The 24720-nt window shown below is 46.9% G+C and overlaps 12 protein-coding genes across 12 annotated transcripts; 5 read left to right on the top strand and 7 right to left on the bottom strand.

The window, feature by feature from the left end:
* Nucleotides 1–167: 167 nt before the first annotated feature.
* Nucleotides 168–2809, bottom strand: V1513DRAFT_480041 (uncharacterized protein; the record flags this gene model as incomplete). Its single annotated transcript, XM_066900321.1, has 5 exons — nt 2440–2809; nt 2207–2340; nt 2044–2154; nt 276–1993; nt 168–225 (listed from the first exon to the last, which is right to left on the bottom strand). The coding sequence occupies exons 1-5, from the start codon at nt 2579–2581 to the stop codon at nt 168–170; spliced, it is 2163 nt and encodes a 720-aa protein (XP_066752633.1). The 5' UTR covers nt 2582–2809.
* A 222-nt stretch (nt 2810–3031) lies between these two features.
* Nucleotides 3032–3979, bottom strand: V1513DRAFT_381490 (uncharacterized protein; the record flags this gene model as incomplete). The annotated part of the gene is made up of 1 exon (XM_066895073.1): nt 3032–3979. The coding sequence occupies one exon, from the start codon at nt 3977–3979 to the stop codon at nt 3032–3034; it is 948 nt and encodes a 315-aa protein (XP_066752632.1).
* Nucleotides 3980–5620: 1641 nt separating this feature from the next.
* On the bottom strand, nt 5621–7899 carry V1513DRAFT_381570 (glycogen synthase; the record flags this gene model as incomplete). Its single annotated transcript, XM_066895077.1, has 4 exons — nt 5621–7443; nt 7501–7612; nt 7681–7778; nt 7836–7899. The coding sequence occupies 4 exons, from the start codon at nt 7897–7899 to the stop codon at nt 5621–5623; spliced, it is 2097 nt and encodes a 698-aa protein (XP_066752631.1).
* A 684-nt stretch (nt 7900–8583) lies between these two features.
* On the bottom strand, nt 8584–9549 carry V1513DRAFT_447778 (uncharacterized protein). Its single transcript, XM_066898439.1, has one exon. The coding sequence runs from the start codon at nt 9486–9488 to the stop codon at nt 8667–8669; it is 822 nt and encodes a 273-aa protein (XP_066752630.1). The 5' UTR covers nt 9489–9549; the 3' UTR covers nt 8584–8666.
* A 167-nt stretch (nt 9550–9716) lies between these two features.
* V1513DRAFT_447776 (WD40-repeat-containing domain protein) lies at nt 9717–11162 on the top strand. Its single transcript, XM_066898438.1, has 3 exons — nt 9717–10234; nt 10280–10393; nt 10442–11162. The coding sequence occupies exons 1-3, from the start codon at nt 9959–9961 to the stop codon at nt 11090–11092; spliced, it is 1041 nt and encodes a 346-aa protein (XP_066752629.1). The 5' UTR covers nt 9717–9958; the 3' UTR covers nt 11093–11162.
* On the bottom strand, nt 11091–12208 carry V1513DRAFT_447774 (uncharacterized protein). The gene has a single exon (XM_066898437.1). It carries the CDS (start codon nt 11835–11837, stop codon nt 11169–11171), a length of 669 nt encoding a protein of 222 aa, XP_066752628.1. The 5' UTR covers nt 11838–12208; the 3' UTR covers nt 11091–11168.
* A 215-nt stretch (nt 12209–12423) lies between these two features.
* V1513DRAFT_416951 (60S ribosomal protein uL4) lies at nt 12424–13955 on the top strand. Its single transcript, XM_066895857.1, has 3 exons — nt 12424–12703; nt 12856–12962; nt 13019–13955. The coding sequence occupies exons 1-3, from the start codon at nt 12502–12504 to the stop codon at nt 13736–13738; spliced, it is 1029 nt and encodes a 342-aa protein (XP_066752627.1). The 5' UTR covers nt 12424–12501; the 3' UTR covers nt 13739–13955.
* Nucleotides 13956–15010: 1055 nt separating this feature from the next.
* V1513DRAFT_459366 (RNA polymerase I-specific transcription initiation factor RRN6-like protein) lies at nt 15011–16822 on the top strand (the record flags this gene model as incomplete). Its single annotated transcript, XM_066899751.1, has 3 exons — nt 15011–15077; nt 15132–15719; nt 15771–16822. The coding sequence occupies 3 exons, from the start codon at nt 15011–15013 to the stop codon at nt 16820–16822; spliced, it is 1707 nt and encodes a 568-aa protein (XP_066752626.1).
* On the bottom strand, nt 16639–17479 carry V1513DRAFT_447767 (mitotic-spindle organizing gamma-tubulin ring associated-domain-containing protein). Its single transcript, XM_066898436.1, has 2 exons — nt 17055–17479; nt 16639–17001 (listed from the first exon to the last, which is right to left on the bottom strand). Exons 1-2 carry the CDS (start codon nt 17283–17285, stop codon nt 16942–16944), a joined length of 291 nt encoding a protein of 96 aa, XP_066752625.1. The 5' UTR covers nt 17286–17479; the 3' UTR covers nt 16639–16941.
* On the top strand, nt 17408–18872 carry V1513DRAFT_447763 (uncharacterized protein). The gene is made up of 3 exons (XM_066898435.1): nt 17408–18010; nt 18073–18209; nt 18258–18872. Exons 1-3 carry the CDS (start codon nt 17454–17456, stop codon nt 18797–18799), a joined length of 1236 nt encoding a protein of 411 aa, XP_066752624.1. The 5' UTR covers nt 17408–17453; the 3' UTR covers nt 18800–18872.
* V1513DRAFT_135446 (rRNA-processing arch domain-containing protein) lies at nt 18855–22627 on the bottom strand. Its single transcript, XM_066894200.1, has 7 exons — nt 22518–22627; nt 21214–22449; nt 20220–21163; nt 19819–20169; nt 19520–19758; nt 19146–19469; nt 18855–19091 (listed from the first exon to the last, which is right to left on the bottom strand). The coding sequence occupies exons 2-7, from the start codon at nt 22370–22372 to the stop codon at nt 18911–18913; spliced, it is 3198 nt and encodes a 1065-aa protein (XP_066752623.1). The 5' UTR covers nt 22373–22449; nt 22518–22627; the 3' UTR covers nt 18855–18910.
* Nucleotides 22628–22772: 145 nt separating this feature from the next.
* On the top strand, nt 22773–23539 carry V1513DRAFT_447757 (uncharacterized protein). The gene is made up of 3 exons (XM_066898434.1): nt 22773–23026; nt 23093–23135; nt 23190–23539. Exons 1-3 carry the CDS (start codon nt 22816–22818, stop codon nt 23200–23202), a joined length of 267 nt encoding a protein of 88 aa, XP_066752622.1. The 5' UTR covers nt 22773–22815; the 3' UTR covers nt 23203–23539.
* Nucleotides 23540–24720: the final 1181 nt, after the last annotated feature.

Genomic DNA, 24720 nt, shown 5'->3' with positions numbered 1-24720 from the left:
CGCCCCGGGTCATGTCGAACTGGTCGATATAGTCGCGACGCAGGGTACAACGCGTTGTAAAATGGCTCTGCTTTAATTCAGACTCGAGAATGCGACGGCGCGCAGGGATCGTACCTTCCTCTGTCACAGCCAACAAGTGCTATACAAAACATACAATATATAGTGCACTAGCGTTGGTCAACCATATGCGAGCTAACGCATTGACTGTAAAGCGATTCCTCAACCCTTTAAATCTCTGTTAGTCAGCACCATGGACTTTCAAAGAGAGAGGATACCTCTGTGCTAAATGATGCGAATGGTCAACCAAGTTCACGAGCACTCCAACAACCGCAAAACTACTAATAGTCTTGGGAGACAGTTGGCGATGGCTCGCGATGACGCTCTTCAACACGGGCCGAAACCACTCGATCTGACCTGCCTTCGTCGTCCACCTGAAGACTTCGAGCTTGCTTATATTATTCTTTTGCCCATCAGGGTTCTTGAAATCTTTTAGAACGACGGACGATAATCCGTATTCGGTGACTTTTGTACAGGCAACGTCTAGAAGTCGGAGGTTATCCAGCATCTTAAATGCATCCATTGCGGCATCGGTGACAGTGTCATTGCACCCGACCCGCAATTCCTCTAAATTCGGAAACATGTGCACAAGTAATTCCGCGGTATAAAACATGTGTGGATCTTCCTCAAACCCATATCGCTCATAATGCGTAACAAAATCGGAAGTTGAAGGCAATTTTATGGAAAAGTCAATCGTCTGGCAGCCGTGGAGATTAAGACTCGTAAGTTTCATGCCATCGCAGCGCGCTAGACTATCAAATATTTTGTCAAATGCTCGCGTGCTTCTGACGATACTTATATTGCCAAGAGCTTTATATTCGTCTGCTTCCTCTTGAAGGAAATATCCGTCGCCTTCGTTATCGAGAACGTCATCGTAATATCGGATTCCCCGGAACGTCTCACAATTGCGGATACATAGCGACTCGCAAAAGTCCATGTTTATGACTTCGCAGCTGGCTGGAACCAGCGGCACGGCGCGCATTTTCGACGAACTGAGATGAAGCACGCGCAGTTTTGGTGCAAATTCCCGTAAATTTAATCTGAGACTCATCCTATTCCGGCTCAGCATGTCGTCTGTTATTCGTCTCGAATTGACGTTGACGCAGTAGAACTCTTCTAACTCGGGAAGTAGCTGGAGCACTCTTTGCAAACTGCGCGGTGAGATGATGCATCCTTTAAGTTGTTGGACATACGGGAATCCTGACGACGAAAGAACAGGACCGCCCAGTTTTAGGACCTTCAGTTGACGCTGCTGTTCATATTTGACTGTGTCATTTAGATATATAACGTCATCTGACGATCGAACAATATCTTGAATGGCATAACAATCCAAAACTCGTAAACTTGGTAGCTTTCCGTCTGCTAGCAATTGTATCAATTCTGGTGAATTCTCAATTCGTATCCGCAACTCCTCTAGCTGTGGCAGCACCGACCAAGTATTGTCTGAAAATCGATTTAACTTTGTAAAGACAGAAGTGCAGACACCAAACTTGAACGATCGCAGCGCCGCTAAATCGTGCTGTTCTAAGGCTTTATTTTCGTACCCAGACTGCGTAACCTTTCCTAGCAAAACGAGCTCGGCGCATGAGTTCGCCTGCACGTGAGCAACATTCCCGAGAGAAATACTCCGAATCCTACCTCTGCCTCCCTTCAAGAGACTATGTAGCTTGTGCACAGTGATCGGCCATTTGCATCTTTCTAAATTTAGGTCTGTAACGTCAGGTATGGACTTGTGCACTGCCGAGAACCAGGCTTGGCTGACTCGTAACAACTGCAGCCTTTGCGACAACGGTATATGGTCGAGAATTTTGAGAACAAGTTCGCGGGGTAGCCGACAGACAGGGTCAACGCGAGACGGCGTCAAGTGCTTCTCCTCTAGGAAGTTGGATTCACGCATGGCCCATATAACTGCTGCCTCGTACGAATGCCTGAGGACCTGCTAATGTTAGATCTCATTCAGTTTGATAGTCGACCAAATATACTCACTGGAAACATGCTATGGTCAGAATCAACGTGTTTTAGGCCATCTGAATAAACAAGAGCCGCCCAATTATAATCTTGCTGCAATTGATAAAAATTGCCCACCGTCAGGTATCCCTATATCGTCAGAACGGTTATCATCTCTTAAACAGACAGCACATATGCTTACCATTGGATTCTTGGGATAGCTGTATATCATCTCCATAGCGTCTCGCAATGCAAATCCCATAGCTCCAATCCTAATGGCCGCCACATATCGCTTATACAGGCAATCAAGCAAATCAATTGTCCCAGGAGTGTAAACTGAAAGGTCAAGCGCCTACCATAACCAACTGATGAGCTCGTCTTGCACCAGCATGAAACCAGCTCAGTACGCTACCTTTGAGTATGCACCATACGCACTTTCAAAGCACTGGCGTTCCTTCAAATCGTCGCCGAGCTCTAGATACTCTGCCGCAGTGTCGGCGTAGCCGGTTTCTCGGTCCCAAGCTACAGCTTCGAATTTGACGGCATATCGGCGGTCGCCATAGATGGTAGAGTCCATTATAAATGGCGCAGAATATGTCTAGGCGTGTAATATATTATGAAGATTAAATTTGGCTCAAATATGACGTTTGAGTTATTTGCGTCGAGGTATACTTCAAGCTGGTATTATCGCGCTGTTTCAGACGGTCGGGCGCCGCACAAAGCCCTGGAAAGCACTAACTAACAGCTGAACGTAAGATTACGAATTTATGATGGGCAAGCAAGCAGTGATGGTTACTTTGCATCGTCCATCGACAAACAGGTAAGCCATTGGACTCTTTGTACCCTGGACATTGAAAATATATATCAGATTTGAACTCTGTCTAGCGGTGACAATTGGTCTGTATCAAAATTAATAGTCGCATCGTTTCTTGATCGACCTGAATTCGTTAAAACCCACATCTCACTCACAGTCTGGTATCATTCCAGCAACTAGTAAAAGCAGCACAAGTAACAGGAGGTAAGCTCATCAGTCTTCGCGAATCTTACGATACTCTCGAAAAAAATACTGCAATCCACCCAACACAACCCTTCTAGGCACGCGATTGCCAACCACGTAATCTAGCATTTGACTCGGCACATCTTCCCACGCCCAAGAGTCCATCGCAACCTGGAAATCGAAATCTGGCTGATAATCCACGGGCCACCAGTCCTTGTCGTTCATGCTCACGTCGACGACCGACACTGAGCTTGCGAAGGACGTGTTTGCGACGTCGACCTGGTCTGCGTCGAAAGCTGCCACGTCGATAGCCCAGAGAAGGGAGATTGCGTCGTGGAGATGCGGGAGGCTTACCTTACTTTTGGAACTCTTTGCCGGTCTGGCTTCGTTGATGACCTCTGCATTCTCAATCCCCGATCCCTGCTCGATTTCCTGTTCTCGGAGAAGCAAAACGGGCAACGGAACACGTTTAAACTCGGCCAAAATGGGCTCCTTAAATTTCTCGTTCATAAGCTTTTCATCGTCTGCCTCGTCCCCATTCGTACCTACAGTCGACTCGTCAACACCAACAGGATCAGCGTATGTATCACTAGTTGTGATCCATTCCAAAGAGTCATTCCCTGTATAACGCGGACCAACTAGTCCGACAGTCTCCAAATTATTTCGAGCGACCGGAACGTGACCATTACCATCCGCTTCATATCCGCTATCGTCTCCGCTCCGGCCGCTGTCACTCGTCCCAAAACTTATGTCACCTTCTCGCGTATGATTCCCAATATGATCCGACTCAATAAGCTCGTCAGCTTCCAATTCTGGCATTATATCCTCATCGTCGTCTCGATCCGCGCTATCCTTGTTACTGAATATCCGCGAAAGTTTGCGTAACGTGGGAACTTCACGCGAGCCTAACTCTGGGATTTTTATCTCACTGAAGACCGGTGTTGCCTCTTGCGCACGCGGGCTAGGCGGGTTCAGCATCTTGGAGAGTCGCACGTAGAATTATACTGCAATGAAAGTCTGGTATTTCGAATCGTTCGTATCGACGGTGGTGTTTGGAATAAGAATGCCTGGAGCGGTGTGTGAGCCCAGTCAGATTCAGATCTTGACTGCACTCTGGCGGCATGGATTGTGTGGCCGGGCTGGATGCTACACCAGAGCCGCCATCCATACGGCGACACGCATCAAAAAGTATTTGACAACATTTAGGATAATCTGTCACTCGTAAAGACAACTTCTCAATGACTCTGTCTTCGAGTTACATTAATCAACTCCACTTCATAACGTCCGAACGGATGCCATGAGAGAGCCAAGTCTGCCATGAGAGAGCCAAGTCCTCTGCGGATGTTGAGCCAGCCCGATATCGGCAATATTTTGCGGTCTTCTGTAGAATTAATAACTTAACATTGTGTATCCTGTATAATGAACCGTAACCTAAATGTTCTTAGTCTGCCTTGTTATTCTTAGCTTGCCCGTTGGGACATTCAATGTATCTTCGCTGCTTCAATACCCAGTCTTTACGCGCTCCTCACCTACCCGCTGTCTCTGAGAGAGTTCCTTTGGTCGAGGCTCTTGTTCACGCTGCCTTCCTCCTGTCCACTGTCCACGGTACGCTCAAGCAGAGGAGTTTGAGTGTGTGTCTCGAGTCTTTAAGTTGTTAGTGTTGTGTGTCTTTAATCTCGTTGACTACTTCTAGAGGGCAGTTATGTATACGAGGTACCGCACCTCCAGTGCTGCAAATATTATCCAAAATTGGATTTGTTTTCGTGTTTCACGTTTCTTCTTAGTTTATCGAGAGACTCTCTATGTGAAGATCGCGACGTATCTGTCAGTGGTTTGGAGTTGGTCGGGCACGAGGCAAGATGATACACAAGTTGGCGTATCAGTAACTTATATATCTGCCTCGTCTCATATACATCGAGTAAACGGGGTTGATGGCAAGACAGTCTTTTGTACGGCAGGTACAGTAGAGAAGAGTAAAGAGTAAGTTAGAATCTGATGTCCCTTGAATCTGATGCTTGACGCGATCTTCTACAAATAATAGTTACCAATGAACCCACTATTTTCTGATTTTGACAATTCTATTATTCATTTGTACGCTACTTACCAAATCTCTATTATCGTAATATCGTTTGACACTACAACAAACCACTTGGTACCGGAGGTCTCTTCAAAGTCAGCTCATGGTCCTTCGCAGTCAGATAAAATATTCCTAGTCAACGGGGAACATTCAAACCCTAAGTATCTCGCTGGCATGTTGACACGATTTTGAATGAGAGAGAGAGAGAAAAGGGAGAAAAGGAAATGAGAAAACAGAGAGACTTTACATTAAAGTAGTTGCGCGAATCTAATATATATTATTCACATATATCCTACCTGCACATACTACAAAGTAAAATGCGAACAAAAATACCAATAATTACTAACAAATAGACAGACAAAAAATTTTTTTTTGTCGATTTAACAATAATATACCGTCAAGTAACCCGGACACCATTTTGTGTACACAGGCGCATAACGAATCATTCCAGACAAATCTATATATGCAACTTTTCTAACCTCTTATCTTAAATCTCTCCGTCCAAAACTATACCTTGAGATAATATATCCCGCGATCAAGGATCAGGCGGACGTGCCGTTACCATTCACATACGACGCGTTCGGTCGTTTTAGGGATAATGAGTATGGATACGCCTCGTCCTCCTCCTCGTCGGGCAACTTAAACCCGACATAATCGTCAGTGTTAAGGCCCTCCTGGCCCTCCTGCAGCGATCCAAAATCTCCTGGTGTCATCATACCCGTCCGGTCTTTAGGCGAGGCCTGAGCAGACAGCGGGCGCGAGAGTTTCATCTCCGTGCCGTCAAAGAAGTCTTCGAATCCCTCTTGATTATCAAACGACGACGAGTACGCCCGCCGTAGCGCCAGCTGACGAGCCTTGATGTACTCAAGCCCCATCCGTTTCCAATCCAACAAATCGGAAAGTCGCTCTGTGCGGTTGCGCTGGTTGATGCGCTGTCGGCGGGATTTAAACGAGAACTGAAACATGTAGTCAGCCAGTTGGCTGATGGAGTCGTCGATTCCTTTTGATCGACGGTCGACGATGTAAATGCCGTAGTCAGACGTGTTCTCGATGAGCTCTTCCATGTAGCAGCCAAATCCCGACAAGTTCGTCGTGATCGACGGGACACCCATGACCGTACATTCGGCTGGAGTGTAGCCCCACGGCTCGTAGTACGAAGGGAAGACGCCGAGATGGCAGCCACGGACAAAGTCGTCGTAGTCAAGCGAGAGAATAGGATTATTGCTGTTCAAGAACTCTGGGTGGAAGATAATCTTGACACGGTCAGATGAGTCGTTAAACAACTGTACGCGACGGATCTGGTTCAGAATTGGATCGTTCGCGTCGTCGGCCATGTTGTGTGTGACGATGGGCGGCTGAGTATGGCGTTTCAGCGCAAAGACTCGCCGCTTCAACAGAACTTTTTCGCTGCCCGTGAGCAGGTCGTTAAGCTCTGCAGAGAAATCTTTGCCTGAGTCCTCGTTAAATCTCGCCGACCGATCAAATAATCGACGGCCAACGCTCTCCTGAATCTCATTGACAGTGTCGTGAAGTGCCTTCATGACCGCCTGTCCCTTGAGTGTCTCTACCGTGTACGAGTGCGTGGCAGCGGGCATGATAATAAATGCAACTACGGTCTTGTTTGAGTTCTCTGTCTTCAGGCGATGATTGAGACGAGCAAGAGACTCAATAAACATGTCGACACCCTTATTCCTATACTCATACCTGCCAGCTGTGAAGAAGTAGAGCGTGTTGTCCAGATCGAAATCATAATGACCATAAAAATGGCCACGAATAAAGTCATTAATCTTGGCCTTGCTGACAGCATGCAGATTCTGGAACTCGTGCACAGCAGAAAACTTGACGACATTCAGACCGTTGGGGAGAACGCCGTCTGGCTTTCGCTTGAGCAGGTGCTCGGATTCGTAGGCCGTGATGTGCGACACCGTAGTGAACACGTCTGCCGAATGGGCGGCCGCACGTTCTATGCAGTACCTGTGGTAAATGCCCCGCTTACCGGCCTCTGCGTCGACGTCAAAGTACTGAAGATTGTTGTAGAAGTCTACCGAGCCTGCGCAGAGGTAGCGACCGAGCAAAGTGGCATGGGTGGTGAAGATCGTCGTGACATCTATACGACGCTTACGGCAGAGTGGCAGGGCTACTCCAGCGAGCCATTCGTGGAAGTGTGCAACAACGGCTCGCGTGCGATCGTGGTAGACAAACTCACCCAAGAACCAGGCAACGAGATAGCCAAACACCACCGCTTCATTAGTCTCACTGTCTCCAACCGGGCTTGGGATGCCAGCCACATTCCACAGATCGGTCTTCCACTCGTCCAGATGAGAGAAGGCTGGTCCAGTTTCGAAAAGTAAGACGCGAGGAGCACCTGCCAAAGACGTTCGTTAGTGGTATGCTCAACACTATCGCAGCTTTTTTACTCTACCTTCAATTAGCCATCGTCCATAGAGATACTGGACGCCACGCTCGGACATGGACCGCAGAGTCTCGACAAGATAGGGATCTGTCGGAGTGAGCTCTTCGACCTCGATTGCAGCCTACGAGGTTCGTGGTGTTAGTATGGGCTGCGGGCTAAGATCAGACACAAAGCATCACGAGCACATACGCTCTTGCGATTCAGCGGACCAATGAGAGTGTATCTGTCGCGATATTCAGCGGTAGTGATGGGGGCTTTCGATTTGATAACAGAGTAAATACCGCCGACTGGGAACATTAGCATGGATTCTTTCGAGTATTATGCATAAATGAGTTGAGACCCACCTCGATTGGCGACCTCTGTAGAGATCTCGAATAAGAGATGATGCTTTACGTCGCGGTGTGCCATGATGGCCGAGATAGAGGTAGTATATGGAGAAGTTTCGAGCGAAATAGAGGGAAGAGCGAGATTGAGGAGAATAGAGGAGAGGTGGGATGGGCGGGGAAGATAATTGGGGTCGCGGCGGGGTGGTCCGCATTGAACCGTCGCAGACCAACCCAATTAAGGTACCACCACATGTGGCGCAGCCTAGACATCACGGCCACACCACCGCCACATGGGGTCACCTGGCCCGCTTTGGCGCTGCGAGAAGCGAGAAATCAGGCACATCGTCCCGAGAAGCCGATGACGTATTGTAGGCACAAAGTAGTAAAAATGATCGCCGTAACTAAACCTATATCAGATAGTAAATAATCACAGTAAGTAGGTAAATAAATATTATTAAAACAACTACTGAGCACAGAACAGTATTTACAATACTACGCTACAGGTACATTGTCAATTGTCGGAAATTTTACATTGTTGGGTTGTCTGTCGCACTCTCCGTCTCCTCCTCCCATCTCTTCCCCGTTACGTAATATCTATACTGGAAGCTCCTGCCACTGAGTAGACTAATATACTATCGATACGGCTATGCCAAGCAGTATCGAACCTTCGAAGCAAACAGTCATCCGCAATTCGGTATCAACTACTACCTGCCATATTGATATATGAGTTTCTCAGTGAACAATTGACTGGACGTTCCAAAAAGCGTCACCATCACAAATCATCGCAATTATATTAACCCACGCCAATATAATACACGGCTCTATATATAGCACCTTATATACAAGTAATTACAATCGTCGTCTGGCCGGCGGTCTGACGCCACCATGTCTCAACCGCGTTCCGTCCGTCACCCGCGTGACACATCTTCGCACTCTCGCCCCTTCTCGACCAGTTAAAACATCCAAAAACATCGTCCGGTTCCTGTTGTGATTTCGCAAAATAATCTCGACCGGCTTGTCCGTCAACCCTTTCTCAACCATCTTGGCAAAGAATTGCACTGTCATCCGATATGTAGCTTCCACTTCTCCACGCGTAGCCTTCTTGAAACCGACCTGACCGGTCGACATGCACATTTGCTTCAAGGGCTCCTGACCAGGCAAATTATACGGGTTCGCGACGTCCCTGTACACAGCCGAAAGCGTCAAATGCGTGTTATTTCGGTTGAAAAGACAATGCAGCACATAACTCTGAACAACCTTCCTCCGCTCTGACGACTGAGTCTGTGTAATCGGCGTCGAAGACCTTAACACCTCCCTCAAGTAATCCTCCACAGTCTCAATCCGTTTGCCAGTGCTGGCATCTTGAACTAAACTGTTGACAATAGGCCTGCCCTTCTTGAGCAAATGCTGGCCAATCAAGTCCGCGGGTTTTCGTTCTTTTGACTCATGCTGCTTTCGGTCCTTAGACATCTCCTGCATTAAAATCGAGGAAACCTTGCTACTTTTCTTAAGTGCCGAGACGGGTGCACTTGTTTGCAGTCCCCTCCGGAATGAATTTGCCAGGCGGTTCGACTCAAAGGGACGCGGTAGCGACATCTGGACAAGCTTCCCTCCTATCCGTGACTGCAGCCATGACAACGATGCGTTCATGTTGTGTACTTTTGACTGCATTCAGCTGACACCTGTTAGAATTGAGTGTCCAGCTGGTACAGAATATATGATTGGTAGGCAGTAGGTCTTCAAGTGCGGATGGCTTCTACACAGAAAAAAAGTTGTCCGCGGCTCCGACCCAATTCGGCGGAATTCAACATTTGAGGTGTTAAGTACGTATGTCGTGTGATGAATATAGCCCACGTGCGGATCTTCGACTCCCCCTCTTCTGTGCGGCCCGACCGCACAGGCGAACAAGTCGGGCCGGAGATTCCACGCACCAAAAGAAATCAATTTAGTTATCACACGACCACTGATTTGCAGTTCCAGAATGCCATCGCCTGTGTCCGCTACTATCGGTATCTAAGCCGCTTGAGACGTGGCCAGGACACGTCTTCATTAATATCTCACGGCACCTCGTGACTACCTCGTGCGGCCCTCGTCTGATATTCACATTTATAACACTCAATTCAGTGTGAATCCTGATAAACATGTACTCTTTCCGCACAACGGGATTCAATGGCTATGCAGTGCAATACTCACCATTTTTCGACTCTCGTCTCGCGTGTGCCGCGTCCGCGAACTTCGGTCTCGTCGGCAATGGGCGATTATACGTCCTCGGTCTGACCCCGAGCGGTATCGTTGCTGAGAAGTGGTTCGATACACAGGATGGCCTATTTGACTGTGCCTGGTCCGAAATCCATGAAAATCAGATTGTCACGGCAACCGGAGACGGTAGCATTAAGCTGTTCGATATTACGTTGAATGTACGTCACATGACGATCAGTTGCAGCAGCGCTGACTGTGCTTAGGATTATCCCGTACAAAGCTGGCGGGAACACACGAGAGAAGTGTTCTCAGCAAACTGGAATCTCGTTGAGAAAACCACGTTCTGCACGTCCAGTTGGGATGGTCTAATTAAAATCGTATGTCGCCGCCGTTCATCGCGTAAGGTCCATACTAATATGCAGTAGTGGTCCCCTGTGCGGCCAAAATCAATCGCTACATTGCAACCGCGCGATGCGCCATTGTCGTGTACCTACGCTGCCTCATATTCGCCCTATAATGCGACTCTAATCGCGTCATGTTCATCAGATTCGCACCTCAGGCTATGGGATCCGCGTGTGGGCGATTTCCCAACAAATAGTGTCTACGCACACAACGGTGCCGAGATATTATCCCTAGACTGGAATAAATACCGGCCCGACATCATCGCGACATCCTCCGTTGACCGGACGATCAAGATCTGGGATCTCCGGTTCATGAATCGGACCAGCCCCGCGCTACCGGCAATGTCGAACGCGAGTCCGGTCAACGAGTTGTACGGCCACAATTATGCCGTCCGCAAAATAGCATGGTCACCGCACGCTTCGGAGTTGTTACTCTCCGCGAGCTACGATATGACAGCCCGGGTGTGGGAGGACAGGAGCGCGTTCAAGCAGTCGGCGACACAGCCTTCTATCACGCGTTTGCATCATGGAGGCGGATTGCGTGGGGTGTGGGACCGGCATTCGGAGTTTGTGGTTGGGTGTGATTGGAGTCTATGGGGCGCCGAGGGATGGGTTTGCACTGTTGGTTGGGATGAAATGGTTTGGGTATGGGAAATTAGAACTGTGTTACGGTGAATAAGAATATATATTTTAAGTTAACCCCCTTTGTAAATTAAATCCACAAGTCTCAAGCACGAGTAGCAAGATATAGTCAAATACCAGCAGGAAGTCGAAGATTATAGCGCGCTGCATATTCCGCTTGACAGATTTCATATTCCAGCTTAGCCTCGTCTAGCAATTGCGCACGTAGCTCGAGCTGCTGTTTCAACTCATCGCAACCCGTCCGGCACTGTGACCGGTTCGCGATTTTCATCAAGTCGATATGTCTCTCATACTTCTTCTGGGCCAACAAAACAGCGTACGCCAACCTCCATATTTTCCAAACGATAGGTGACAGAACAGGCATCTCCTTCATTTCCTGTATTTTTAGCTCAAGTCTCAGTCGCGACGATTGCATAAGCTGGATGATCCTGCGCATTGTGCGGAGATCCACAAAATCGACGTCCAACGGAATTCCTGGAGGCGGTGTTTGCGGGTCACGACTATCTTCCAGTGAGTCGGACTCGTACATGAGGTCGGGGACAGGTTCGCGCGGTGGATCGGGGTGCATGTATTCGCGTGGGGTCGCCTCCCATCTGTCGCGGGATATGGCCGCTGAGAAATGAGTGGGTACTGCCGGCGACGGCGTGGCGATGAATGCGGCGAGAAATGATAAGTATTCAGCACTTGGAGAAGGCATCGTTGAGGAGGAGTAGAAGAAGAAAAAGAAGTAGACAGAAGAAGAAGCAGCAGCGGAGGAAGAAAAGATCACTGAAACCATTTATATCCGCGCGAACAAGGACAATGTGACTTCGTCGTTTGGTCGGTGCTCATAACCAAGAGCGTGCATGCCATTCGACATTCTTGTGTCGCGCGACCACTGAGAAAATGGAAATCAGCAAACAGCAGCGGCATCGTTGTCATATCGTACAAATATGCTCCGAATCAACGAAGACTCTGTAAATGCTGTATAAAACTGCACATCGAATTCAGATCTTCCCATCTGCAAGTCCGTCGTCAATTTTGATAGGCTTCGGTTGCTATAGCAGTTCCAGACAATACTGGACAAAACATTCACCGATGGGATAAGGAATTACAATAGATAATGATTATTGAAGTTGTAACAACTTGGATTGCAGGCTTCGCGCCGGCATCAGCAAGCCGAATTGCTGATGGTACAAATGTCTTGGAAAGTTGTCAATGGCTAGACCCTAACCCGCAGCGAGCGGAAGGTTCAAAGTCAAATCCATGGAATTAGGGTGCAACCCTACATCACGGCAAGTAAGGACTCGCGTAGCAGTCACGTTCACAAGCCGTCCGCGGCACAGAAGCAGATGCATCCAAGCAAACCAAAGCACCCTTTCGATCTCGAGTCCTGAGCTGTTTGTCCCAAACGTCCAGCAACATTTAGCAGTAAAGCCATTATCAGAAACCACTCAGCACAAATGGCCACGTTCCGACCTCAGATCTCTGTCTTCTCGATTTCTGGCGAGGTGTCCGAGCGGACACAGCCGTTGCCTGCGGTGTTCAAGGCGCCTATCCGTTCCGACATTGTCCATTCTGTTTACACCGGTGTCGCGAAGAACAAACGCCAGGCTTATGCTGTCTCCGAGAAGGCTGGTCACCAGACTTCCGCTGAGTCATGGGGTCAGTCATTTTTATTGTGATTGTCGGAGAATTGAATCTACGTTGTCTCGTTGGTGATTGAATTATTGCAAAATTCTTGGATTTGATTTCGGACTTGACGATGGTTTTGCACAATGATGTCAGAGTGTGAGTTCTAAAATGTTTGCATCTAGGTACCGGTCGTGCTGTTGCCCGTATTCCCCGTGTCTCTGGTGGTGGTACCCATCGTGCTGGTCAGGCTGCTTTCGGTAACATGTGCCGTGGCGGTCGAATGTTCGCTGTATGTTGCATTTCGTACCTGGGAGAAGGAACGCATTCTAACAGCGTTGAAAATAGCCTACCAAGACCTGGAGAAAGTGGCACGTCAAGGTCAACTTGAACCAGAAACGATTCGCTACTGCGTCTGCCATAGCAGCCTCAGCCGTCGCTCCCCTCGTTCTCGCGCGTGGTCACAGAATCGAGACTGTTCCGGAGATCCCTCTCGTCGTCTCCGATGAGGTGGAGTCGCTCACAAAGACTAAAGATGCTGTTGCTGTCCTCAAGGCTCTCGGTGCCAACCGTGACGTTATCAAAGTTATCAAGTCCCGTAAGCTTCGTGCTGGCAAGGGCAAGCTTCGTGGTCGCCGCCACACCCAGCGACGTGGACCTCTTGTCGTCTACGGCACCGACGGTTCGTCCCTCGTCAAGGCTTTCCGCAATATCCCCGGTGTTGAGGTCGTCAATGTCCGTACGCTTTCCGTCCTTCAGATGGCTCCTGGTGGCCATCTTGGCCGCTTTGTCATTTGGACCGAGTCCGCTTTTGCCCTCCTCGACACTATCTGGGGATCCGAGGCGACGCCGGCCACCGCCAGATCCGACTACACTCTCCCATCCAACATTGTCTCCAACGCTGACATCACCAGACTTATCAACTCCGCGGAGATCCAGGCTGTCGTTAGACCAGCTGGCGAAAAGTACACCAAACGAACTATCGTTCAGAAGAAGAACCCGCTCAAGAACAAGCAGGTTTTATTGCGGCTTAACCCCTATGCCAAAGCATTCAAGGGTTCTAAGTAAATCTAGGTTTGCTATGGTAGATGTTTTAAAAAAGAATTGTTTGTTACAGATAAAAATTTGGGTTGTTTTGTTTGTATTTAATTTCATGATTGCGTCACTGTAATTTAACCTCATTTTCTCGATGCAAATGCCATACTTGACAGGAGACCTTTATTTAGTTAAATTGATTAGTCTCCGTGGAGGTACGATATCAAATATCGGACCACTTGCTTAGACATCTACATAGCTCGGGGGGGGGGGGGGGGGGGGGGGGGGGGTCTTTGAGAATATTTCCACGTGCTGATTAGTGCTGCTTCTATTACCCCTTTCATTCTAATGGAACAGCAGCACCAAGTTAAGCAGTAGTAACCCTAAGCCAAAGCCCTTCGAAACTTTTCGCAGAGCTGTTAGTCCTGCGGCACGAGCCTATCCTGGAGACCACAAACGAGTAAGTACAATATCCTACGTCATCAGAAAGCCGAGGAAGTGCAATATTGCATATCAGCAGAAATTCTCCACAATCGCTGCAATTCTTGTGAGAGAAGGAAAGAGAATGTGTAGCCTGAGCGGCGTGAGGGAGAGTGAGCGAATCAGTTTGTAATCGAAGCATCCAATGTGGCCATCCACAGGCCTTCATGGTGTTCGTTTGGAATATGGACACCCCGGTGCAGCATTATATGCTCCGTCGCTTTCGCTTGATGGAAAATGGATATATCCGAGGTTGCATACCAATGGTAGGTCGTCATCATGTAAATGATGTGAACTGAGAATCTAACTGTCTTGCAGGGACCAAGTTTCATGGATTGAAATACGTTCGGACTTATATGCCCGGAACGCGAGTCAGCTTAGAAGAACAACAAAGAATTCCAGTTGATTTTGCTCGAAGGCAGCTTGTATGAGTTTGTAGCTAACGCTTGAGTTATTCTATGTCCTAACCGTCTGTTGCAGACACATATCGCACCGGATTCGTTCATTCCAAGCAATGTTCTCAGTGGATTCTCCAAAGACGTGTCGCGTACGCCTCAGGAGCAGCTAATGCATCCATTGCAAACGCGGTTACTTGATTTTGGATTCGCCAGGGATCATATCGTTTCCAAAAGACGACCATGCGCTGCATTCGTCAGTGGAGTCAGCGGCTCTCAGATTAGTACAAGCTCTTCAAGGCGCTATTGCAGTCTGGGTCAATAGGATTAACCATATTTAGATCTATCAAATGTTGTAAATCAAACGTACAATCTGGATGACTTTGATGCGTCCATTACTGTGCCGATCTTGGGATCCCCTAGATTCTCCATGGACATCGCCGATAGAATATTGGGTTTACAGTTTGCTGGAACAGAATACTCAGACAGTGCTGGAGGTTAGCTCTCATTTATTATTAAGCGAAATATTAATAGTATGCTAACGAAGACAGCTCTGTTGTCCGTTCGGACAGGTCGCCAATGCCAATTTTACAGGCCCGGGATAATTAGGTCAGATGAATCTAGGACCCGGTTGATGACCGCAGATCTCCTCACTAGTGTATCTCCAAGCTCAGAGGCGCCATTTTCAGATATCGCGTTTAACCCGTGGTATTGGCAGCAATTCGGAACAGTTGATGCTTGCGGAAATTGGGCAATCGGGGACCTTAATGAGGCTCAAACCAAAGTGACTGCGTTCAGATCTGGATCCACGAATAATGTGGCGGATATCATGCAGTTTCACTCTATACAGTGGGGTGCGACCTTGAATAACATAGTTGTGTCGAACAAAAAGATAATACAGTTGTTCGATTTACGTGCCAAAGGAGGAACAGCAATTGCGGAATATAGTCCAACGCTGGTCTCGACTATCCGACATGTCCAGCCTGTTCCGGAAAAGAGCCATGAAATGTTTGTTTTGACATCAGACGATCTTGTTTGGATGGATTTGAGGATGTTCCCAAAGGAGTTGCTTGCATGGAGGCATTATAGAGACTCCGAGGATGACAGTCTCAGGTGTAGTACATTCTCGCTCGACGATAGTACGTCTCGTAACAATCTGAAGTCATGACTACCTCCACTCACAATTTGAGCAGACTCATACGCGATGCTTCATTCATCAGGCGATCCTGTGGTTACCTGCTATCAGTTCGGAGCTCAGGACAAAATTCCATTTTCTATTGATGATCCGTACATCCTTACTTGCAAGAAAGGACCAAAGTTGCAGGATCTTGTGCCAGTACCTGTGACTATTGCGGATAATTCTCATTCTGACCAGCTTGAAGCTGCCCGTTTCCTATCCATATTCCAGCTTTCAATGGATTATAGTCTGTCGCAACGGATATTTTATTCAGACACAATCGCACCACCTCGGTCAATAGAGCTGGAGGTTGCCAGCAGTGACACGTCATGGGATATAAATGAGCCTGTACGCTTTAACCACGATTTTATAGACACTTTTCTTCCAAGACTAGTCGACTTGCATCCACTATACGAGCGCATATTCCCCGATAATGACCCGACCTTAGCAACTAACTCCGACGCCAACGCAGTATCCGAATTATGCGAGACTGTGCGCTTGCAGGTCATGTCACCCAAATCTACAGACTCGATTGGGCTGAAAACTCTGCATGATATTGTGTCAAGCAGGGGCTTGATGGATGATTTGCAGTCGTTTTCCGATAATCTTGACGCCTTGTGTGAAGATCTCTCGAACAAAGGGTTTTTAGTTGACAATCTTGGTTTTGAGAATTTACCGTACATCGGGAATAGAATTGATACACAGAGTATGTACGAAACTATTCTTGACAAATGGCTTCACACACTGCCAATTATCTCACCTTCCAGTCTTGCCTCGCAAGATACTCTGCAGGATGAAGATACTGTTCGGCATGTCCCTGCCAAAGTTCGCGTTCGCCGTGAAAGAATTGCAAGGCAGATCGCGACAGATTTAACATTGGAATCCAGAGTTATTACTAGTGCTACTATAGTAACTGATACATCTGGGGATGTGGTGCCAGATGACTCGTCAGCAGCCGTTGCTCTTAATGCATTATCTGATTATGCGAAGTACAGGAAGCTAATGATGAATGAGTCTAGCAACACAAGTTTGTTAGCAATCGATTGGAAGTTAGGCAAGCTATGATAAAGGCCAAAGTGAGATTCACAAACGAAGAAGACTTGTATAGTAGTCACTATTGAAGATGTACTCTATCGTTTAAATTATATACAATTAAATATCGCACTTCCCAATCAAGAAACAATTCACGCCATGTTTTTGTTTCCTTGTGATATTGACGTTTCCTTCAATTCGCGAATAGTATTCTTCCTGACCGTTAGAATAATATGCTTAGTGCACATCTACTTCAACCTCTTACAGCTAACGCTTCTGGATTAATTCCATTATCGAAGAGCTTTAAACAAAGGGTTATTGTATCCTTATGTACACCTGTATCAAGCAAGAGCGATATTTCGTGTAATAAGTCGGTTGTGTCTTTCTGCGTCAAGTTCGGATTTGATCGACTACCGTCTGGACTGAAGACTTTCAAAGGTCGATGTTCTGATGTGGAGCTATCTCCCTTGCCATATTCGGATGAAATTGTCGTCATATAGCTATATAGTCAAATACGATCGTTGCTAGATACAAATGGAGCAGCTAAATGGCCGCGTGGGACAACCTTTGTTTGGGAGAATTGTTGCGACCCCTGAATTGTGAGCTTTGTTTCTCTCCGATACGTGACCTAGAAACATGCAGACGACCTGCTCAGAACAGCATTATGTCAAGAAACAAATCCCGACAAATAGGTTATGCATATAGTCCAGAATACACTAAGCTAGCAGACCTTCTCCCCGCTAATATTGGCCGCGCGAGTCTTGTCGACGACATGATCCGTTCTCATAATCTCATTGAGCAATGCGATGACATTATCTCGCCATGTTTCGCATCTAAAGATCAATTAACGGCATACCATGACTCCAAGTTCATATCGTACCTATTGAACGAAGAAGATGTCACGTATTCCGACTCTGAGGACGAATCCGACAGTGGATCACACAGCAGCACACACTCATCTTTACCGAATGAGGATGTCGACAAGAGATTGCAGGAGCGTTTTGGTCTGGAATTTGATTGCCCTGTATTTGACGGCCTAGATAAATATATCCGGGCAATATCCGGCACGACAATCGCGTGTGCACGATATCTTACCAGTCGGAATGCGAATGATGACAAGCAGCGAGTAGCCATTAATTGGCATGGCGGTCGGCATCATGCTGGAAAGGATAAATGCTCGGGTTTCTGTTATGTTAATGATATTGTTTTGGGGATTCTAGAGTATGTGATCACTTGACATATTCTTGGAAATATTGGATGTTAGCCATATTGACGAGCTTCAGACTACGAAAGAGGTTCGAGAAAGTCATGTACGTTGACTTGGATCTTCATCACGGTGACGGCGTCGAGACGGCATTCGCTTATTCCAATAAGGTCCTAACTGTTTCCGTGCATAGATACGATAAAGGATTTTTCCCTGGTACGATTGCTATCTTCTACCATTAAGATATTTCATTAAGAGCGCTAGGTTCCGGGAACTCCAAATTCTGCGGCAAAGGCCGTGGCCAAAATTACACCATCAACCTAGGTCTCAGGGCTGGATTAAACGACGAATCTCTACGACGAATACTACGCGACGTTATTTGGCCCTCATTTGAGCGATTTCAGCCTGAAGCCGTCGTCTTGCAGTGCGGTGCGGATGGTCTAGCGCGCGATCCGACGAAAGAGTGGAATCTCTCAATCCGCGGACTTAGCAGCGTCATTTTAGATATTATAGATTTCGGTAAGCCGACGCTAGTAGTTGGAGGTGGCGGATATAACCATATGGATGCTGCGAGGCTGTGGTGCCTTGTATTGGGAGAGTTATTGGTCGGCAAGGAAGCGACGGAGAAGTGGGACATGATTCCGGAAGGATCGAATTATATCCATATGTATGTTGACGACGGGTACGCATATTTTCCGGATGAGGTTCGGACAATCAATGATTTGAATTCAAAGGACGATTATCTCGACAGGGTCATTGAGCATACAAAGATGCAGATAGCTAAAATAGACCCAATTCTTGCATAATATCCGGAATCTATCTTTCTAAGAAATATATGTATTAATGCCCAAACTTTTTATACCCTAACACATACTAGCAAGACAAAATATGCATAAACGACATAACAGCAATAAATTCTACAAGTACAGAGAACCAGCAGCAACAAGATCTCGCCGTATCTTCTCCATCGCAGCATCCATCTTCGTTTCTAAGTCTTCGTTCCCGATAACCTTAGCAGCCTGAACCATCTGTCGGAGAAGTTCCTCCAATCTCTTAAACATACGAATCAAGCTTCCTTCGTAGACGTCGGTCATTTTGCTGATGTGCGGTTAGTACAGTCTCAACCTGCGCTGACAATAAGTATGGGCTTACCAAATTTGAGCAAATGTGGCACCTTGTGCCCACGAATACACGACCTCCATAAGACTACTCTTAAATCCTTCGACGTAGTCCTCCTCAGAAAAATCCAACTTGCTTTCCCGTGAAACCTTTGCGATTTTTCTAGCGGTTTCTTTGAGATCTCGCAGTGGTTTAGCAAGTTCAGCAGGCATTTTAGGAGTCTCCTTAGTCTTCTCCTGGAACACGAAGCAGCTGAGTAGAGCCGCAATTTGCTCTGGGGTGAGGTCGTTGAAAACGCCGTTGAAAATCATCTCGGTCAGCATCAATTCATCACCAGTGCTTATTTCACACGCAACTCTTCGTTATATTAGCAGAAATCCCCATTTACAAGAGCAGAGATCACTTACCGGCCCTTGACTTCAATGATATCGGCCTCGCTGATGAATCCTAGGCGTCGTAGCACACGCTTGCGACACTTCAACTCATCAAGCTGCATAATCTTATGTGCGGTCTCGATCTTCATTTGCAGCGCTTTGATGTCAGTTCGTAGATCTATTTTTTCCACGTATTGACTGTAGAGTCCGTGCAACTCTGCCGAACCGCTTAGAGGGCTTTCCTTAAGCTTTGACTCAAGAGTGTCAATTTTCTGTAAAATTAATTATTAGCTATTGTCAATCTTTGTCCTACAGAACCAACAATATAATACCTTAAGCAACGTCTTGAACGCATCGTCTGTGATGTTCATGTTTTTGACCGGATCAAGAAGCGTAATACCATCCGGGAACCGTTTCTTCACTTCGTTGATAGATTTCGCGACATGACTTTTCTGGTTTGGGCTCTTAAGATCGGTGTTGACAAATATCCGCAAATTCGAAATAGCTTGAATACAGCCCAGAAGTACAGGCACAACTTCTAATCTGCAATTGTCGCCTTCGCCTGGCCTCACACTGTCAGGCAAGTCATGATTCTTGGGGATAACTGTCGGCGCGGATTTGCTGATAAACAAGGCGACGTCGACGATGTAGGATTCCTGCGGAGTAAATTGAATACCAGACCCCTAGACCAGTTAGTGCACATATGAAAAATATAGTAGAGAAATAATTGTACCTTCGGCGGGGATCTCTTTGAGTACGAAATAACCGCACCCCATCCAAAGTCCATATCTCTGTATTTCACCTGCACAAGCCTGCCAATGGTCATGAATGGAATTGCGACACTGGGGTGGGAAATGACGGTTTGGTAGTCCTTTTGATAGCTTTCCAACTGATCTTTTAGGTCATAGTACTGTGCTACGGTCTCTTCCTCCTCGATCTTCATGTCGTTGAATTTAGCAGTCAACTGAGCAAGTTCACCTGTTAACAGAGGAACCTGCGACGTGTTCTGAAACTGGAAAAAGCATCGCTCAAGCATGAACTCGGGCGAAATGCCTTCAACTCTCATAAGGTTCAGAATCATATTGTAGCTTAAATGAAACGCGGAATCAAGACGATCAGCTTGGCCCTTAACCATGCCCTTGGCGACCTCGGGCTCCATCTTTTCATCGATCATGAGAATAACGATGCCGCGATCATCAAGGCCACGTCGACCAGCTCGACCCGACATTTGAATATATTCACCGCCAGAAACCCATCTGAAATTCTTTCCATCCCATTTTCTTACGTTAGTGAACACCACAGTTTTGGCAGGCATGTTTAGACCGATAGAGAAGGTCTCAGTAGCAAACAAAACTTTAATCAAACCTTCTTGAAAGAGAATCTCAATGACTTCTTTGAGAATGGGCAATAGACCACTGTGATGAATGCCAATACCACGACGAAGTAATGGCAGAATGTGTTTGATCTGAGGCAATTCCTTGTCCTCGTCAGACAATTGACTGATAGCGTTGGTAAAAACTTTCGAAATCATGTCTTTTTCTTCGTCCTCATTAAAATCCAGTTTACTCATTTGCAGCGCCAAAGCTTCGCATTCTCTTTTGCTGAAGCTGAAGACAATAACGGGATTATAGTTCTTGGTCATAATCATCTTAACGATCTTATAGATATCAGATGGTCCTGCTGAAGTCAACATTACGCCGTGTCAAATTAGCCAAACAGCTACACACCTTTATCCTCCATAGACTTTCCCTTTTTCTTTCGGTCTTTTCGTTTGACGTCATCCTCGACTTTCTCGGTAAGCTGGCCCATTGCTTTCTGAAAACTGTCCTCTCTGAAAACACTCTTTTCATCAACCACCAGGTGAATACCATCTCCGCCGGCAGGGAATAAATAGTGCTGCAATGGGGTCGGTCGGAAGTCGGTATAAACGACGTGGCAAGGTTGCACATGAATCTTACAAATCCATTCCGCGAACTGCATAGCATTGGGGATCGTAGCGGACAAGAAAACGTACCGAACTTTATCGGGTAACAAAATGATGGTCTCTTCCCACACAACACCTCGCTCAGAATCACGCATGTAGTGAATCTCATCGAAAATAACCCAGGCCACCTCACGCATAATCTCGGAGCCTCGATATAACATTGACCGCAAAATCTCGGTCGTCATAACTAAGCAACTTGCTGTCTGGTTGATCGTGACATCACCTGTCATTAAGCCTACATCCCCAAATTCCGCCAGGAGTTCACGATACTTTTGATTGCTCAGTGCCTTGATGGGCGACGTGTAAATGACTCGCTGTTTTGCACGTAAACTCTGTGCAATGGCGTACTCTGCAACAACGGTCTTACCGGCACTAGTGTGTGCGGATACCAAGACTGACTCATCTCTTTGGATAGAAGCGATAGCGTTTGCCTGGAAGGGATCAAGTGTGAATGGGTAAGTTCTCGCTGGATTTTCAGGCGGCTTGTGTTCCGACAGAGGCACGTAGTCGTAACTAGGTGGCAACGCGACCTGATGTCGGACTTGGTGCTGAAGTTTGACCTTGCCATCGGCCGTATCAGCCTCAGTTAAGCTGCCCTGGAGACCGGCAGACGCTGCAACCTCACGCGACGCTTCCTGCTCGAAGGTATCAGTCACGACAGGCTCAGCTTCTTCTTCTTCCTCTTCTGTACGTGGTCGCTTTGCATCTCCATTGCTTTCACTAGTTGATAACTCTGAGTCGTCTTTCTTGTCGTCGTCGGATGAAGAAAGTTCGCGAAGACGTTTGCTGGGCTTATTTTGCTGGCTGTCCTTCACATATGGCCCACTCATCGGTGGCCGTCTGCTGGGCGCCGGAGTAGTCTCTGAAAAAACTCCGAAGAGATCTTCCTCCTGGTTAAACATTTTGCCTTTTAAGAGCCGCCCGTCTTGTTCTTGTTCTATAATTCTTTGCCACTATCAACAGCGGGCTAAGTCGAATTCTACCCAAATATCGTGTTAGTACAATGGATCTGGTGACACCAGAGCAGTGAAAAGTCAAATCACACACATTTTCAAATCCGTTACTAAAATCCTATCAGATAGGAATATATGAAAACTACAAGCACTGACTAAAGGGCCTCGGGGATTTTGTCCAAATTACTGGAGGGTAGGCTGTAGTTGGGACAATCTGTCCCAAAAAAAAAAAAAACCTATGCAATGCTTGCGCCCTAACCCCATTGCAAGTATTTATTCACGTGACTAACATCACGTGCACTCCGTTTTTCTGCTCACCACGATATTGGTTTGCTGCTCGATAGGTTCATATCGGAATTACTAACATAACCAACCTCACTTGCATCACCTCAATGTACGCCCCTATTATCGCTCGTACCGCTCTGCGAACCACCGTCCGCCGAGGTGCCACTTTCGAAACGGCCTCCAGACGGGGTTTCTCGTCTTCCCAGATGGTTCGATCCGGTGACCACGGCCACCACCCTGAGGGTCCGTACCACAATCTTCCATTCAAGGTCCACAACCGCAAGATCCCTTTCGTCATTCCATTCTCCCTTTTCTTCCGTACGTATTTGAATGCGCTTAAGATGGTTTCTTTCGATCGGCGTAAGCCCGCTAACCGTCTGGTAGTTGTCCCGTTCTTGACCCCCTTCGGTATGGCGGCCTTGGCTATGTAAGTTAACATACAGTTGTTGTCGTGGGACGCCTCTGACGGAATAATATATAGTAGCCGAATGTAATTACAAACTCACTTTTGGGATATGTAATTATCGCCTAGAACAATGCTGTGCTTCAACACCAAAGCCTTTTACATTCATACATACATTTATTTTCGTCTAAACTCAGTGTGCGAATCTAGTCGGTTGTCTACACGGATGCGTATTAAAGGGAATGTTTAGTTTATATGATGTGAATAGTGTACTTGGTCAAATATATAGCATTTTTTTCTCCGCGTTTTGGAGTATGCATCATTAATTCATCGCCTAACACTCGTGGACCAATCAGCGCCTCGAAAGTTTATGTGCACTAGCAGCTTGAGTGTTTATGCGGACGTAAATGAGAGTGAATTGTTGTATATGTGCTCTTATACCAACCTAGCAAATGTGGCATATATGTAAAATGTTTAGTGTTAGGTCGAAGGAGCTTTGATCGTTTGGCCTTGGTAACCGCTATTCCTCTTTGAGACTAGCTAAAGTATTCTCTCCATTTTTGACGTTACGAAGTCATGGCCCCTTTTTGTCACACACACGAAGGTCCATAATCAAAAAGACGCAGATCCCATGGACAATGCAATTGCGACAACTTTCAGTTGTACATGGCTTTGCTGAGAGAGTGTTACTATTGCGTTCATGTGTTTGTTGCTTGTGGGTGACCTGTATGAATTGGCCCTTGATTCGCGCGCGGTACATGGAGAGGGAATTAGAGAAGCTGTTCGACGAGGATCGAAAGTCGTCCATTTACCGCCCTGGCAAGCTTAGAAAGCAACCCTTTCGTGGAGTTCTCAGTTGACGTGCTGGATTCTCTTGAAGGACATCTGTATGTCTCGAGTCCTCGCGTAGTGAGTTCGGTTTTACAAGGACAAATGAGGCCTGGCTATTTGGGAAGGCACCTGAAAGTACAGAAGTTCGGGATATTGTTAAGCGATTCAGCATCAATCTGGAAGCTGGCAAGCGCGACTCGAAGAGGTATACTATACCCGGCGATAATGCTCCCTCATGGTTATCGTCCTCGGAGAGATTCAATCACAGGCGGCATTGTTTGATAAGACCTGGACAGCCGTCGATGCCAAACTCACCCATTTCATGGTACAAAGCAGATCAGAAACAATGGCTTAATGTTACTGTATAGTATAATATTGTCTTGATGTTCTTGCATTGTATGTATTATTATTAGTTGTTGGTGTGGCTGTTGCAGTTGCATATGCTTTCATTCAGCATATCAAGGTTTCAGGGTTCGATCAGAGTTCACTGTGCCAAAGTATATAGACTTCAATAGCCAATATCCCGCAATTGCATTCAAAATTCAGACAACCAAGACTTAATCGACTTATTCCGAACAGTTCATCCGATTGGGACAGAGCTTGTCGACAAGGAAAGGTCCATTTAGAATGCTCCATTTGATTCAAATTACCGTCGATATTTCATTTCAGGGACCGAGTCCAATACGGTGATAGTCAGGGGTTGCGGCTTATGGTCATCACGCCCGCCCTGTGCAGAGTCGCAATCGCCATAGCAAGGTACGGGATGATACCGAACACT

This window comes from Lipomyces chichibuensis (genome assembly GCF_038497645.1).
Source record: "Lipomyces chichibuensis strain CBS 12929 unplaced genomic scaffold V1513scaffold_24, whole genome shotgun sequence".
Lineage (NCBI taxonomy): Eukaryota > Fungi > Ascomycota > Lipomycetes > Lipomycetales > Lipomycetaceae > Lipomyces > Lipomyces chichibuensis.
Note: the sequence above shows the minus strand (reverse complement) of the source record. Positions and strands in the feature narration are given on the sequence as shown.